Below are 18,090 nucleotides of genomic sequence, written 5' to 3' on the forward strand. Positions count from 1 at the left end.
CTTGTGATGGGTCGACCTTTGATTGATCAAAGGAGTGTGTTATAAAGAGTTGTTCATCTGCTATTGCACCAAGGAGTGTGTTCGGCAGAGGATGAACTGAGAAGAGCCACAAAGGTCTATAAGCAGGAGGTGGATGGCCTAGGAAGCTAGGTTTTCATCATGGTTCTGATAGATTTAAGTAGGATTAGAGAAACTATAAAAGGGGTTGTAAAGAAGTGGGAAAACATCAGAAATAGAAAAGGGGGCAAAGAAATTGAGAGATAGAGAACGTGATTTTGAAGGAAGGATTCAGAGATTTGGAAGGTAAATTTCTTGTTCCTTGATTATTTAGATTTTTCGAATTTAATTTCCTTAGTTGAATTGAAACCGCGATGAGATATATTTGGAGTTTTTAGTTTTATTTAGGGTTTTCTACTGTTCAATGAACCAATCTGAACTTGAATTAGAGTTGGGTAATTCGGGTTGGGTGTGTAGATCAAATTTCTTGATCAAGGGTTTGGTTCAAAAGATTAATTTCTTGTTAATTTTGAATCATTTTATATTTGGGTTTTGTATACATGATTTATGGACTACCTGGAAGTATTTCGGGTTTTGTTATATGAACTGGAAGTGTATTGTTCTATAAGTTGCAGAAAATTGGTTTTTTTCCAGAGAAAACTCAAGTTTTGAGTAGCCTTATTTTGCTCTTAATTTATAGGTCCTTATGTGCTCCTTTAGAGAAAACATTTAGTGTGTTGAAAATGCATATGTCCATGATCATAACCCAATTGTTTTCACTCTATTTTGTTGAGTTTTGGTTGATCAAAGCCTTATTTAAATTTGGGTCACGAGCTGCCAAACAGCAGCAGAAAACTGGGTTTCCAGTTTCAAGACTCCATTTTCTTTTGGCATAACTTCCAATTTAGAGCTCCGTTTTCTACAAACTTTATATGCTTTTAAGGAACATAACACAAACTTCAAAACCCATTCAATGTTATACAATTTGGTTTAGTTTTGAATGTTCAAAAAGGAGTCTAAACTTGGTTCAATACTGCTGTTTTTCTGCAGATTTTGTGGAGATGCAAAGTACTGTTTTTACCACACCTAATTTTTTTTCCAAATTCCTTTCTAGTCTTCTTTAGTTTATTTGAGTAACATTACTTGAGTTATGAGATTCCAGAACTCATAAACTTTCCATAGATAATATCAACTTTGTGATTGAACACTTAGTTTGGTTTCTAATATGTATTAGTTGTGTTTATACTTTTGGTTGTATTTTTGTGTTCCAATTAGGTTCCCCAAAGGAACACAATTAATCGAATTCAAGGTAGGGGGTTCTAGGAAACCTTCTATATGTATTAATTTAATTATTTCTTACTTGAGTACACATACAAGTTTGATATACATATTGAATTCAAATTGAATATGAACATTGTTTCTGATGGTTATTTGAGTATAAATGTTCAAAATGAAATCTAGATCCATGATGTGGGAGTAAAGTGGGATTGTCGGAAAGAACTTCGAGAATTTAAGGTGGTGACTATTAGTTTTTGTGTAGTTGAGCCAAACTCTTAGTAGGTACCAGGTCTCAGGGGAGCCCACAGTGCACAGATTCTTTAAGGGTAATTCAGGACTGGAGACGAAGAGTTTAGGCAAGATGACTAACAAAAAGGGGAGTCCAGGGATGTTTAGGGATGAGGGTTAGTTCATATATTTAAACACTCGGGATCAAGTGGTATAAGTACGGAATGGGACGTACAAGGTCTGGGTGTTTAGTTATGTGGATTAACAGGTATAGTTAAGGCATTTGCATTCCATTCTTACGCATTATTTAGATTATGGTTTTATACTTTATTATTTTAGTAATGAAGGTATATGTCCCTACTGAGCTTTTTAAGCTCACCCTAACGAAATTTTGCAGGTACAGAATGAGAAACCTAAATGTCTGCTTGCTGTCTATTGTATAACTATGTATGAAGAAATAAAAAGATGAGCTTGTTGGCTTTTGCTCTCTTGTTTGAATAAAGAATTACTTTTGTGTGAACTCTGAGTAGTTCATAAGTTGTAATTTTGGCTAAAGCTTTCAATAATATGTTATGCTTTTATTTCAAGTCACATTCTGAACCAAGGTTTACGTTAATCCTTGGGTTGGGACGTGACATGTATCTAGTGGGTTATCATACAGCACATCCACACAACACAGGTATGCAGATGTTTATGGCCATAGGACATAGTTGGGGAGACTTATGTACATATCTCTTCTCCGACGTAACCTGGGGTCGTACAGCTTCACCTTCGGATGATAGACCATGGTTTCTTCACTGCCATAACCCAGTTATGTACAACTTCACCTTTAGGTGATGGACCGGTATTACCTTTGGACAAATGAGGAGTTGATGATTTTGATGTTATACCCCCAACTTCACTAGCTTGGAGCTAGTGTCGATGTGTGATGTTATATATCCTCTTCTCCAACTGATAGGAGCATATTTATGCGCCTTAGTTAGCTAGTTCTTATGCATTTTTGTTATGTTTTATTCGTTAAAGTAGTCTTTTAAGCTACTTTCATGTATTTTCAGGTTTAAAGGACATATTACATGAAATGATGCAATTTGGAGCTTTTGGAGCAAAACTGAGCTGGAATGTGGTGTATGCAAATAGAGCACGAGGAATGGACGTCCAAAACAATGCATCACACAATCTTCCTCCTAAGCCGTGCATCCCACCATTCCTATCCATCATCCATAAACCCTAATTCCCTTTAATCCAAAACCGTGCATTAATCAGCCACCATAATTCCATAACCCTAATATTCTATTCCCTAATCCGTAGCACCCATTCATGCCATTTTATTATCTATTCCATCACCCTAATATGCCATTATACCTTCCCACTAAACCCCCCCATTTAACAAAAGAAAAGTTTCAAGCCGTGACCTCCCATTATTAATAAAAACCTAACACTCCTATTATTCAACCATTAAGCCATTCACTCCATTATAATACTCCCATTCATAAACAATTTCAGCCACTTTTCCCATTTTTTAGTCCTTAAGCCGTGCATCCATTCCTCTCCACTTTCCATTTTTAATTATCCACTATATCCCATTTTTAATTGTCCATTGCCATTATCCATTATATCCCATCACTTCCCATTAATCATCCAATCTCCCATATCCTATTCCATCCGTGGCACCCCCCCCCCATTTCCCATTTATTCCATGTTTGTTAATTAGCCACCATTCCATTTCTTATTCAACCATTCACCATATATTATTATTCATTAATCCATTCACTTCCCATTATTTATCCTCTAAACCGTGCATTGCCATTAGGGCTAATAAACTAATAAACCATTAAGCCACCTTTTTATATTTTTCTCCCATTTTTCTCCACTATCCATCCTTAAGCCGGAGCCACCTTAAACATCCCATTTCCTTGCCATTATCCGGAGAATCTCCCTGCCATTCTAACCATATTCCATAATTCAGCACTTCGACATTCCATTCAAAAACCTGTCCGCAACCTACACACCATATTCTCTCCATCATTCCACCACCTTACCATACCACCAATCCTCCCTAAATCCATCCCCAACCCAAAATAAAATCCAAATCATCCATTTAACCTCACTGCCGCAGAAGGAGAAGAGGAAAGAGGAGCTTCGACGCGCACCAATTCACGTGGATTCGTTGGGCGTTCTAGGTGTAATCAATCCTTTGTGCTTTATGTTTAAATTCATTTGTAATTCTCTTTTTGTGAACATGAGAGGCTAAATCCCCCTAGTTAGCTAGGGGGTGATTCGAAACCATGGTTATACTTGCAATATGAATTGATTACTTTTGGTTGGGATTTCATGAATGTTGGATTCAATTTGTTTAACCGTTTGATTGATAACTTATTTATGAATGTTTATTAAGAATGCGCGCTTAATTTTCATGCATAAATATGACGCTAGAATATAAGTGAATTTCACGTAATCGTTATTAACTTATATTCACAAGTAGTGGAGGTTGCTTATAAACAATCGCGTTAAATGAATTCTTGGCACGAGTATCATGCTTTTCATAGTTACAAATGCCTTGTCGATGCTTATAATTTCCAAAGAACGTAATGATTCTAACTTGTATCTTTATCATGCTGTTCATATAGAGAACTTGTTAGGAATAATTTGTTTGCGATGCATATTCATCCAATTCAATGATTCTAGGGAAATTTGAAGGTTAATTTAAGCGGACCTAATTAACTTGGAGTGTCGAGTTCCATAATTTATCGAAAGACCAACTGAGAATCAATTTTGTATGCAAGTATAACATGTGTGGAGATGAACCCCTTGGCCATTCCATCATCCATATTTTCATCTCATTCATATTTACGTTTTGCCTTTAATTACAATTTGTCCATTTAATTTAATCTCGTCCCAAACACAATCCCCCCTTTACTTTATTGTCAAATTAGTTAGAAATCAATTTAGTTTGTGTTTTTAAAGAATTTTGAGTCTAGTTTAGTGTTTTATATTGTTTTTACGTTTTTGAGTCAAAAATTCAAGTGATTAACAATCCCTCCTAATCCCCGGTCCAGAACGATCCCTACTTATACTTATACTACAATTGACAAAAAGAGGGTTTAATTTGTGCGCGTATAAAACTCGCATCACCAACGTAACCCGAAGTCGTACAGCTTCACCTTCGGGTGATGGACTATGGTTTCTTCACTAGCATAACCTAGTGTTGTACAGCTTCACCCTCGAGTGATGGACATGTACTACCTTCGAGCGACTATGATACCCCTAGAGAGTACAGTATTAATGAGACTTATGTATTTGCCTTCGAGCAGCGATATTCATTTCTAAGCACTATTTTATATGTAATGAGTTTATGAACATTTGCATGGCATCTAGAGTTTTCAAAACAAGGGGTTAGTATGTTCAAAAAAAATAGAAATGGTTTTCCTATTATTAGTATTAATATAAATTATGGTCCACTCACCGTATCTATTTTTGCGCCCCTTCAGGACATAGTGATGGCAAGTATGACCCGAGCATCGAGGCGTTTCCCTACCAGTGACCTTGTGTCTCTCCACTTGAGTATGACTTCTTTTAATGATCATTGTTACTTGTTGTTCTACCTTCTTTGGCACTTTTGTTTTGTAGTATGCTCTGGACATATTCATGATCGTCGACACCTTGTTTCGTTCATGCTTAAGTTGAGTTTATTGTTATTATTCATTGTGAATATTGTTTCTTGCAAAATTTTAGTATTGTTTGTTCTTTCATATCCTCACTGATTCACACACTCATGGCTTTCGTCACCCTTGGGTGTCGGCCAGCACGTGCCATTCACGTGTCATTTTGATATCTAGGTTGGTGCATGTCAGTTTGGTATCAAAGCTTGTTGATTCGATTTTGATTGATTTTGTCCTAATGGTTGGTATCCTTGATCTACTTTCGTTGGTTGCTTCCTATCATTTTATTGCTATTGGTCCAGAGCATACTTCAGATTTCACTCTACTTCCTTGATTGTTATTTCTCTCCCTTGGTTGTTATTTCTTTGTAATGATTTTTATTTCCTTCCATTGATTGTTCTTTCTTTCCATTGCATATTATTTTCTACCACTGATTTGTATTTTCTTTTATTGAATGTTAGTTCATCCATTAATTGTTATTTCCTTCCACGGATTGTGATTTCCTCTTATAGTTCAAGGTCAATCTTCTTAGGGTCGAGGCTTTCGATCATGGAGCATTAGAGAGCGCACTTCATCATCTAATATTAGCATGAGACATTCCTTTTCATTCAAGCGTCGTGGGCAAGGGTCAAGATCTTCCAGTGAGGGGTCAGGTAGCGAGGCAGTGAGATAGTCCTTCAGCCACTTCACACATGCAGTTTCAATGTGCATGCGATGTGGTAAATGTCATTCGGGAAGTTGTGCTACAGGGGATGGTCCATGCTTCAGATATGGAGGTATAAGACATTACGCTCGTGACTGCCCCGCCGATTGACCTTTTAAGAGCATTGCATCGGGTTCAGGCTATGCTGGAAGGAGTAGCTCAGATACTCAGGAGTAGAGCCAAGCACATCAGCAGAGTTCGAGGACAACTTTAGGCAGCCGCACACAGAGTAATTGCTTAGGTCGAGGTAATCGAGGCGTTCGCATCCGCGAAGGTAGAGGTCGCAGCTCAGGTTAGCAGGTTACTGGGCGCATTAACATTATGACTCAACAGGAAGCAAAGCAGAATCCCCGAGTCATCACGGGTATGTTATTCACTTTTGATCGTTGGGTACAAGTTTTGATTGATTCAGGTGCTACATTTTCATTTATATCATCGCATTTGGCACGGGCTGTGAACTCGCCACCATCCGAGACTGGTTTTGATAAGCTTATTAAGCTACTTCATGGTGAGATATTCTATGCGCAGTGGGAGTTTAGACATTGCCCAGTTTATGTAGAAGGTATATTGTTTGAGATGACTCTAATTCCTTTTAATTTGGTAGAGTTTGATCTCATACTAGGGATGGACTGGTTATCTGTGCATGATGCGCTTGTGGGTTGTAGGAATAAAATGGTGACCTTTCCCCGACCTTGACACCTGGATATTGTATTTCAAGGAGAGCAAAGAATTCTTCAGAACAGTGTTATTTCTGCCCACAAGGCAATGAAGTCCTTATAGAAAGGTTGTGAAAGGTTCTTGTCTTATGTGGTCGCACCAAGCAAACCTTCAGTTGGTGTTGATGATGTGCCTATTGTAAATGAGTTTGTCGATGTGTTTCATGACGATCTACATGGAATGCCACTTGCATGAGAAATTGAATTCACTATCGACGTGCTTTCAAGTACTAATCCTATCTCCTTGGCACCTTACCTTATGGCACCAGCCAAGTTATAGAATTAAAGGTTCAATTACAAGAACTTCTAAATAAAGGTTTTATTCAGCCTAGTATGTCCCCTTGGGGTGCTCTCGTATTATTTGTAAAGAAAAAGGATGGGTTTATGAGGCTTTGTGTAGATTATCGACAGCTTAATCAGGTGACCAGAAAGAATCGATATCCATTATCTCACATCAATGACTTGTTTGACCAGTTAAGTGGCGCTCAAGTATTCTCTAAGATTGATCTTCATTCTGGATATAATCAGTTTTTGATCCGGAGAGAGGATGTTCTGAAGATTGCATTTCATACTCGTTATGGGCATTATGAGTTCCATGTGATGCTATTTGGTTTAACGAATGCACCCGCAACCTTCATGGATTTAATGAATAGAGTATTCTGACCATACTTGGATCGATTTGTAATTGTTTTCATCGATGACATCTTGATCTACTCTAAGGGTGAAGCGAAACATGCTAGACACTTGAGAATGGTGTTGGAGAAGCTAAGGAAACATCAGTTATACACCAAGTTCAACCAATGTCAATTTTGGTTGGACCGAATTAGCTTCTCAAACATGTCACCTCTGCTGAAGGCATTTGTGTGGACCCTTAAAAGGTATCGGCAGTTGCAGCGTGGGAGCAACCAAAGAATGTCATATAAATTAGAAGCTTTATGGGCTTAGCCAGCTACTACCAACAATTCGTGCAAGATTTCTTGACCATCGCCTTGCCACTTACCAAGTTAAGTCATAAAGGCATGAAATTCGAGTAGGATGAAGACTGGGAGCGGACCTTCCAAGAGTTAAAGTATCGCTTTAATCACACCCCTGTTTTTGCCCTTCCAGATGAGGGCAGTGAGTTTAAGATCTACAGTGATGCTTCTTTGTCAGGTCTGGTTTGTGTACTGATGCAACATGGAAAGGTTATCGCTTATGCTTTGAGACAGCTTAAACCACATGAGAAGAACTATCCCATCCATGATCTTGAACTGGCGGCATTCGTGTTTGCACTAAAAATATGGCAACATTATCTCTATGGCAAGAAATGTTGTATCTTCACAAACCATAAGAGCTTGAAATATGTGTTCACATAGAATGAACTGGACATGAGATAGAGGAGATGGATGGAGCTTATCAACAACTATGATTGTACGATTGAATGCCATCATGGGCATGCTAATGTTGTAGCTGATGTGCTTAGCCGGAAAACTCATGGACAACTTGCCTCTCTTCGTGCCGTGCATGTTCCCCTATATTTTCACTTCAAGGGATTGGTACTTCCCTGATGCCTAACCCAAGGGGGCGATATTGGCTCATCTACAGGTTCGATCGATGTTTGGAGATTTAATTCGAGAAGCTCCAAAGCATGATCAGTAGTGCGTATAGTTAAAAGAATAAGTGCAGAATGGGTGAGATGAGATTTGAGAATCCGTAAAGATGGGATCTTAATGCAAGGGAACAAAATATTTATGCCTAGAAATAATGAGGCAGTGAAGATCGTATCCTCAATGAAGCACATAAGTCGGCATATGCTATGCATCCGGGTAGCATGAAGATGTACCACACCATTCATCCCTATTATTATTGGTAGAGTATGAAGCGAGATATAACCGACTATGTGAGGAAATGTATAGTTTGCCAACAAGTTAAGGTGGAGAGGAAGAAACTCGGTGGATTACTGCAAAACCTTATGATTCCAGTCTGGAAATGGGAAGACATCACGATGGATTTTGTGTACGGGTTGCCAAAGACTCGGTCAAATTTTCATGGCATTTGGTAATCGTGGATAGACTGACGAAATCCTCTCACTTTATACCTGTCTAGCAAAACTACAAACTGGAGAAATTAGCAAAGCTGTTTATCGAGAACATTGTCAAGTATGATGGTGTACCAGTCATTATCGTCTCGAATCGGGATCCGAGATTTACTTCTCAAAGTTGTTGTATAGCATTGCCTACCATCCGCAAATGGATGGACAATCTGAGAGGACGATACAGACTCTAGAAGATATGTTAAGAACCTATACTCTTCTGTGGAAGGGTAGCTGGGATGAGTATTTTTCTTTGGTGGAATTCACCTATAATAACATGTAAACGCGAAAATTCTGTAACAAATGAAATGAGAACACGTGTACAAAGTAGATTTGTATTGATTTGAATTTGTAAGTTAGAATCTCTGTTTACAATTTTACTTGGATTCAGTCTTCAAATTTGATGTAGATGCGTAGGTTATTGATACAAGGGTTGCGATAACTTGATCTCGGACGAACAATTGAACGATTACTTCAAGTTTTGAGCTTGAAAACAATGCTTGGATGGTCTTCACTTCAAGTTAGGTTTGCGGCAAAGGTGTGGGATTTTGTTGATTCAAAGACCTTGGCGACTTGATCTTGAATCGAACGTCGTTACAAGTTTATGAGCTTGCAACAAAGTCTTGAAGGAATCAGCACAAGTGCTTGTTGATTCTTCGAGGGAATGCTTTGGCGTTAGTATAGAGAAATCTTCGGTTTTGATTGAATGTTCTTTGAAGAGAGCTTTGGCAGCGTATTATTCTTCAACGGTTTGGCAGAGATTCTTCTGAATGCAAGAATTTTGACCCTTATGCTTGTGTGAGGACCTTGTATTTATAGGCTTTTCAAAGCTTGCCTTTTGGTGGATTTGGCTTCAATTTATGTCCTAATTTATCCATGGGAGAATTTAGGCATTTTTTGTGTCTTAATTTCAACCACTTTACTCCCTTGGCTGAAATTATGAGGCCTTGTTTTATGAAGATGCCTTAACTTTCTTTCTAGTTTTGAGAGTATTTTGACCCTTGCCGAATTTAAGAGGGATTCTCCCATATTTTGAGCCCTTACCACTCTAGCATCAATATGGCACCATTTGAGGCTCTATATGGCAAAGCATGCAGGACACCATTATGCTAAACTGAGGTTGGTGAACGCATGTTGGTTGGACCAGGGATTGTGGAAACTACAAATGCCAACATCTTGCTAATAAAAAGAAATTTTAAGTCTGCACAGGACCGACAGAAGAGCATAGTCGATAAGCATTCTACGAATCAAGAATATGCAGTTGGTGACTTTATATTCCTGAAGTTATCGCCTTGGAAAGGTGTAGTCCGCTTCAGCAAGTGAGGAAAGTTAAGTCCTCAATATATCGACTCTTACATAATTTCGGAGAAAATTGGTGTTGTTGCCTACATACTATTGTTACATCCAAAGTTATCCCAGATACATGACGTCTTTCACATCTCTATGCTTCGGAAGTATGTATTGAACACATCACACATTCTGTAGCCGCAACCACTAGAGGTGAGACCAGACATAAGCTATATGCAAGAACCTATAACGATTATTGACCGACTGGATAAGGTGTTGACGAATAAAGCCATCCTGCTGGTAAGAGTGTTATGGAGGAATCATGCAGTCGAGGAGGCTACTTGGGAGACGGAAGAACTGATGTGAACCCAATATCCATTCCTATTTACATGAGGTAATGAAATTTTGGGGATGATATTTTCTTAAAGGGGGGGTAGATTGTAACGACCTGTTTCGAAATTTTCATGTTAATTAGTTAAAAGTACAAAAATACCCCTAGTGATGAAAACATTGACTTTTGTCCATTGATGTATTCGAATTCTTTGTTATTTTATTACCACAGCTCTCGTTGATATGAATGCGTAGGCCTGAATAGAATCAAATTCGAAGCTAAAACGAAGCTTCTACAATTTTTGAATGACAAAGGCATTCTAGTAATTTCACCAGTGGAGATATTTCTCCACTTTTGGACCACTACATGGGTGATACGTGGCACCCTATGTCTAGTGCCCTTTTTCTTCCTTCCCAGTGATCTTTCTCTAGAATTCTCTTCATTTTCTCTCTCGTCTTCACTCTCCTCTCCTCTCCGGAAAACTCACACGCACACATACTTACATACACACATACCACTATCACCACCACTTGAACCATTCCTTCTCTCCTTTACCTCTCTGATCTCACTCACTCTCTCTTTCTTGGCACTGTTGCACCAACACTGTGCTTGTGATCTCCAATGAGATCTCAAGCTTTTTCGACCAAGGTAAGGTGTAAAACGTTCTTAAAACTTCATAGTTTGTGTTTAGAAGTGGGTTTAGGATGTTTTTGAGTAACTTTCATGGTTGTTGGACATAGACTCAACTCAGAAATCATCTTTCCAGTTTTCCGACGAAAGACAATGGGTTTCAGGCCATTTTCCAACCGATCTCGACCACGACTCCATCTTGGTATATTATTGTTCCTTACTCTCTTATCTTCATTTTGGTTTTTGAATAATTGGAAATGGTGTGAAATTGAGCTCGAACGAAGCTTGAGAAGGTTTACCCAGATTCCAGCCGAACCCACGACTTCGAAATGGGTCAAACCCGACCCGAAACCCAAAAACCAGCCTAATAACTAGCCCAACCCAAATCAGATCCAACCCACGTAGCCTAGGCCCAACCCACTAAACCTAACCCCAAGCTCAAATCAATATTGGCCAACCCATTATGCCTAAAAACCCTCGGCCCAATCCAATTACCCAACTCCGTGGGCCTGTGCATGGCCTGCGTGTATGTGCACGTCATGGCCAGTGCGTGGAGCACATGCGCCACCGTCGGAGGTACTATGCTCAACCGTTGTCCACGGCGGAGCCGAAAAGTTGGCAAACTTTCAGGCGACCCATCTCGAAGCGTGCGGCACCGCGTGCCCTTCTGGGCCGCCACCCCATGGCGACGCGTGAAGGAACCCGTGGTCTTTCTTTGTGTTTTTCAACATGCCGAATCCGAATCCGCTATGCATTTTCCAAAATTCCATCGTTTTAGTAGAGTTTTATTAAATGTACTCTCTTTGTGTTTAGGTGCATCGGTTGGAAGTGATCCAGTCCTCCCTAGCTTGAGTGGCTCTCCGGTAGTGGAATACTTGTGAGTGGACCCCTTCTAAACTTGCATGTTTTTCTAAAACATTAGGTTTGCATACATTGCATATATTATGAAATGAGCATATTTTCTATTATGTTTTATGGATTCTATATTTATGCTCTTGAAATATTTATGATTTATCGAGATTACATTTTACTAAAGGATATAAATTATTGGATTCTCGTATATGAATTTTTATTGTTTTCGAATATGATTTCTTTCACAAGTTATGATTATGCAATATCATAAATTTATGAAATGAGGCTTTGAGCTTTGGAATTGGATATGAGATTTTGAGGTATTTTTCGGTACGTATCCAGTTGGTTATCATACAACACATCCACACAGCACGGGTAAGTAGATGTCTATGGCCATAGGACACAGTTGAGGAGACTTATGTATATACCTCTTCTCTGGAGTAACCCAGAGTCGTACAGCTTCACCTTCGAGTGATGGACCATAGTTTCTTCACTGGCATAACCTAGTGTCGTACAGCTTCACCTTCAGGTGATGGACAAGTATTGCCTTCAGGTGAATGAGGAGTTGATGATATTGATGTTATACCTACCCCCAGCTTCACTAGCCCAGGGCTAGTGTCGATGTGTAATGTTATATATCCTCTTCTCCGACGTAACCCGGAGTCGTACAACTTCACCTTCGAGTGATGGACCATGGTTTCTTCACTGGCATAACCCAATGGCGTACAGCTTCGCCTTCAGATGATGGACAAGTACTGCCTTCGGGTGACTATAATACCCCTAGAGAGTACAATATAGATAAGATTAATGGATTTGCCTTCGGGCGGCGATATTCATTTCTGAGCACTATTTTATACATAATGATTTTATGAACGTTTGCATGGCATGTAGAGTTTTCGCAAATACTTATATGTAGTATTATAGATGTGAGTTTTCAAAACAAGGGGTTAGTATGTTCAAAAAATTAGAAATGGTTTTCCTATTATTACTATTAATATAAATTATGGTCCACTTACCTTTTCTGTTTTTGTGCCCCCTCAGGACATAGTAATAATGAGTACGACCTGAGCATCGAGGTGTTTCCCTACTAGTGACCTTGCGTCTCTCCACTTGAGTATGACTTCTTTTTATGATCATTGTTACTTGTTGTTCTACCTTCTTTGGCACTTTTGTTTTGTAGTATGCTCTAGACATATTCATGATAGTCGAACACCTTGTTTCGTTCATGCTTAAGTTGAATTTATTGTTATTATTCGTTGTGAATGTTGTTTCTTGCAAAAATTTGGTATTGCTTGTTCTTTCTTATCCTCACCGATTCACACACTCATGGCTTTCATTACCCTTGGATGTCAGCCAGCATGTGCCATCCAAGTGTCATTTGGATATCTGGGTTAGGGCGTGTCATAGTTTTGCACAAATTTTTCTTCAAATGGCATCACTGAACTGCAAAAGGAAGAGCAAGTACATCAAAAATAATTTCTCCACATTCTGTATCCTCATCAATTACAAAGGCTAAGAAAGATCAACACTTTTCTGACATTTTTGATTTGTTTAAAAAAGTTTATATTAACATTCTTTTGTTTGATGGAGTGAAACAAATTCCGAGCTATGCAAAGTTTTTGAAGGACATATGCACCATGAAGAGGAGATTTGTTGAGCATGAGATGGTGATGTTATCCGAAGAATGTAGTGCGGTGCTACAAAAGAAATTGCCAACAAAGTTAAAAGATCCAAGGAGTTACATTATTCCTTGCACAATTGGAAATACTTATTTTGATAAATCTTTATGCGATTTGGGTGCAAGTATTAATCTAATGTCATTCTCTATCTTTAAACAATTAGGTTTGAGAAAGATGAAACCAACATCGGTTTGTTTGCAACTTGTAGATCGATCTATCATATATCCAAGAGGAATCATTGAAAATGTATTGGTACGGGTTGACAAGTTAATTCTCCATGCAAATTTTGTGCTTCTTGATAGGGAAGAAGATCGTGATATCCCAATCATTCTAGGCAGGCCATTCTTGGCCACTGTGGATGCTGTAATTGAAGTCTGAAAGGGTCTAGTCACATTGAGAGAACAAGGAGAGCATGTGCTGTTTAAAGTTTTTGAAGATATTAAATATTCATGTGATGCAGAATGTTTTGGAGTCGATGTTCTGAACAAGGAGGTGAATGAGGTTGTCAATTTTGATGCCACTAATCCTGCACCTCTTCTCACCAATCCTGCTTAACCCATTCCGTAGTCCGACCAAAGACTATAAATTCAGTTTTTGATTTGCCTTGAATTTCTTGCATGCTAAGCCATATTATTTTATTTTTTATTCTAGGAGAACTTGATGATGTCCAACCTAAAGTTGATTGTAGAATTGAAGTTTGGGGGTTGCTTCTTCTCAGAGATCACAATGATTACCATGTGGTGTATAAACCAGGGAAGTGTCTATGTCCAAATGCTTTTCGTCGCTCATTTCATTTTTTTTTTCTTTATTTCTTGTGTTTTCTGACATTAGGATAATGTCTAGTTTAAGTAGGGGGTACGGATTTAAAAAAGAAAAAAATTGAAAATTTTCAAACCTTTCAACAAGACCTGGGTTTTCTTATGTTGCTCTGTCAATTAATTTGAGTTTTCTTAGTATTAAAAAAAAAACTAAAAATTGGACATAACCTACACTTATTGACCCAAGCAATAACACGAAAATCACAACTTGACACTTTACGTTGTTCCAAAGTTAATCCAATTTTGTGCATCAACAGTGCTCGAAACAGCGTCCGGAGAGATGAGGTTAGACAACTAAGGCGGACCCCAACTCTCAGGCTTTTGTGGTGCTCTCCACTCTCCACTCTCCATATTACTGAGGTTGCCCCTTTGTACTCAACAACCAACCCCAATTCCCAATTCCGTGTTCCGTATTCCGTATTCCTAAATCCCAATATTCTCCCAATATTGTGGGTTGGTTCAGTATTGTGGGTTGGTTGGTTCCAAGTGAAGTGATTTGACCTGAACAAGAAGAAGTTGCATGGTGAGGGACATGAGATTGCTTTCTTCTTTGGCTTCTAGGGCACAGGGTGCTGCTGCACTCCGAATCCTCCCCCTCCCCCTCCCCGACCAAGCCCCCTACAGTCTCAGTCAAATTCAGACAGAAAACGCTTCATTTGAAAATAAACCCAGAATTAGAAAAGCTTCTGCTTCTCACAACATTCGATTTGGCGCTCCCCGTCCTCCCAAACCTAAAGGTAATTCTTCTTGTACGCCCAATCCTAATCCTAATTTCGTTTCCATTTCAAACATTCCCATTTCAGCTGGTAATGCCCATCACAACCATAAACCAATTGATCACTCATACATTGTCCAAATTCTTTCACGGAAGGACTGGTTTTTATTGCTCGCCCACGAGTTGAAGGCCATGAGGATCGTTTTGAATCCTCAGTTTGTTGCCAGTGTCTTGCAAAACCAAGAAAACCCATCACTCTCTTTGAAGTTCTACTTATGGGTTTCGAGTATCGACCCCTTGTTCTCAAAGAATCAATCCGTTCGCGGTATCTTAGCCAACACCCTTTACCGGAAAGGCCCCGTTGTGTTGTCTGTTGAATTGCTAAATGATATTAAGAATTCTGGTTTAATGGTCCCAGAAGACTTGCTTTGCATATTGATCGGCAGTTGGGGGAGGTTGGGTTTGGCAAAATATTGTGCTGAGGTTTTTGGGCAAATTTCATTTTTGGGTCTCAGTCTTAGCACAAGGTTGTATAATGCCGTGATCAATGCGTTGGTCAAGTCCAATTCACTTGACTTGGCTTATTTGAAATTCCAACAGATGCCAGCAAATAACTGTCGTCCCGATAGATTCACTTACAATATCCTCATTTATGGAGTCTGCAAGATTGGTATTGTGGATGAGGCACTTCGCTTAGTTAAACAAATGGAGGGCTTGGGATATTTTCCCAATGTTTGGACGTATACAATCCTGGTTGATGGGTTTTGTAATACAAAGAGGGTTGGCGAAGCCTTCTGGGTTTTGGAGATAATGAGGGAGGCGAATGTGACTCCTAATGAAGCTACTATCAGATCATTAGTTCATGGGGTGTTTCGTTCCACGGCCCCCACTGAGGCTTTTGAGTTGTTATTGAGTTTTGTTGAAAGGGAGTCTGTATTGTTCAAGGTCGCCTGTGATACCGTACTGTATTGCCTTTCGAATCGTTGTATGGCAAAAGAGATTGTTTTGTTTTTGAAGAAGTCTGATGCAAAAGGTTATTTGCCTGACCGTTCAACATTCAACATCATAATGGTGTGTTTGATAAAGGAATTAGCTTCTTTTCGGAATCAGAACGAGGTCCATGATATATTTCAAAGTTTTATACGGCGTGGTGTGAAACCGGGATTTAGCACTTATCTTGCATTGATTGAAGCCATGTACAAGGCAGGAAAAGCTGGTCAGGGGAATCAAATCTTTGATCAAGTGATCAAAGAGGGACTTGTATCAAATGTCTTCTCATATAACATGGTAATTGATTGCTTATGCAAAGCCCAAATGTTGGACAGGGCATCAAAGGTTTTTGAAGATATGCAGTGCAAAGGTATCCCTCCTAACCTTGTTACTTTCAATACACTTCTTACCGGATATAGCAAGGCTGGAGAAGTAGGTAAGGCACATGAACTATTGGCAATGCTCTTGGAACATGGGATTAAACCGGATAAGTTCACTTTTAGTTCACTAATTGATGGCCTTTGTCGGGCGAACCAGATAGATGATGCTTTTGGCTGTTTTGCGGAGATGGTTAGGTGGAGGGTCACTCCAAATTCCATCACATACAACATACTGATACGCTCTCTGTGTTTTGTTGGAGATATTTCTAGAGCGGTGAGAGTAATGAAGAAAATGCAGGCAAATGGAATAAAACCAGATGCTCACTCGTTTAGTGCTCTTATTCAAGGTTTTTGTAGGATGAACAAGGTTGAGAAAGCTGAGGAAGTTTTTCTTGCCATGTTGACATTGGGTTTGAATCCTGACGATTACACATGCAGTGCTTTTATCAAGGCATTGTGCGATTCAGGAAAACTTGATGCAGCAAAGGAGATATTGCTCTCTATGGAAGCATCGGGTTGTTTTCCGGATTCTTCTATTTGTAACATAATTTTGGATTTGCTGGTCCAGAGTGGCCGTGTTGAAGAGGCCTGTAATATAGTAAAGAGTTCTAACAGGAGGAAATAAATTTCACAGGATTTGGGCTATCACCGGTCCACATGTTGATGTGTTGGCTCAGAAGACAGGTCGATCAGTAGCACACAGGGTGATGGTTTGCGGGATGCACTTCTGGATGAACTGCATGTTGATGTGTTGGCTCAGAAGACAGGTCGATCAGTAGCACACGAGGGTGATGGGCTATCACCGGTCCGCATGTTGATGTGTTGGCTCAAAAGACAGGTCGATCAGTAGCACACAAGGGTGATGGTTTGCGGGATGCACTTCTGGATGAACTGCGTATTGATGTGTTGGCTCAGAAGACAGGTCGATCAGTAGCACACGAGGGTGATGATTTGTGGGATGCACTTCTGAATGAACTGCATCCTGGGTATGTATGCGCAGAATTGTCGTCCATATTAGTCTCAATTTCAAGTTCCATGAATGCGGCAAACTCGTTTACACGTTATCCTAAAATCAATTTGTTGTTATTCTTTGTAACTTGAATTATGATAACATGATCTACTTTGATTGATATCGTTTCACCAGTATTTCAAGTAAGGGTGAAGGGAGCTGGAAAGTCGGCCGAAGTAAGATTTTATGCCTGTCAATTGTCATCCATTGAAGGAGGTGCTAGTAGATATGCATAGACAATTGATGCAGCAGCAGGACGGAGCAAATAATAGTTGACAGGCCAAGCCAAAATATACGTCCAAACAACTTACCGTGTCATCTCCCTTTGAGCACGGAACCTAACATGTGACATTCCGTTCTGAGATTTATTGTATTTTATTCTCAACATCAATGAAATTCCTAAAATGCCCCTAAGATGTCACGTAGACCTTTCACGTGGACCTCAATTTTCCTTCAACTTTTTCACTCTTATTTTACTATTTCCAAATAACACTCATTTTTACGAACATGTGGCCGCATCACTCAATTCGGAGTTATAATCAATTCAGGCTTATAACGAAAAAGTTATGTTCGAAATAGTGTAAATTTACATGAGATAAATTCAAATTCTAAAATTGACCTCATGCAGTGTGCATTGGAGGTGGATTGTCTACCCTCCCATTTCCATGCTCTCCCCATACCCTCCTGTGATGTGTGGTCACGGTTAAGTCACGTCAACATTTTATATTAATTTTTTATAGAAATAAT

The 18,090-nt window shown here is 39.3% G+C and overlaps 1 protein-coding gene across 1 annotated transcript; it reads left to right on the forward strand.

Annotated features, from left to right (window-relative positions):
• The first annotated feature begins 14,580 nt into the window (after positions 1-14,580).
• Positions 14,581-17,801, forward strand: LOC103936661 (putative pentatricopeptide repeat-containing protein At3g16890, mitochondrial). Its single transcript, XM_009346508.3, has 2 exons — positions 14,581-17,320; positions 17,479-17,801. Exon 1 carries the CDS (start codon positions 14,770-14,772, stop codon positions 16,957-16,959), a length of 2,190 nt encoding a protein of 729 aa, XP_009344783.2. The 5' UTR covers positions 14,581-14,769; the 3' UTR covers positions 16,960-17,320; positions 17,479-17,801.
• The last annotated feature ends 289 nt before the right edge of the window (positions 17,802-18,090 follow it).

The sequence above is a fragment of a genome, unplaced genomic scaffold, assembly GCF_019419815.1.
Source record: "Pyrus x bretschneideri cultivar Hongxiangsu unplaced genomic scaffold, Pyrus_bretschneideri_v1 Contig107, whole genome shotgun sequence".
NCBI classification, from domain to species: Eukaryota; Viridiplantae; Streptophyta; class Magnoliopsida; order Rosales; family Rosaceae; genus Pyrus; species Pyrus x bretschneideri.

Bases quoted from the DNA above. Each gene is read 5' to 3' on its own strand.
- LOC103936661 (XM_009346508.3), top strand. From the start codon at position 14,770: ATGGTGAGGGACATGAGATTGCTTTCTTCTTTGGCTTCTAGGGCACAG.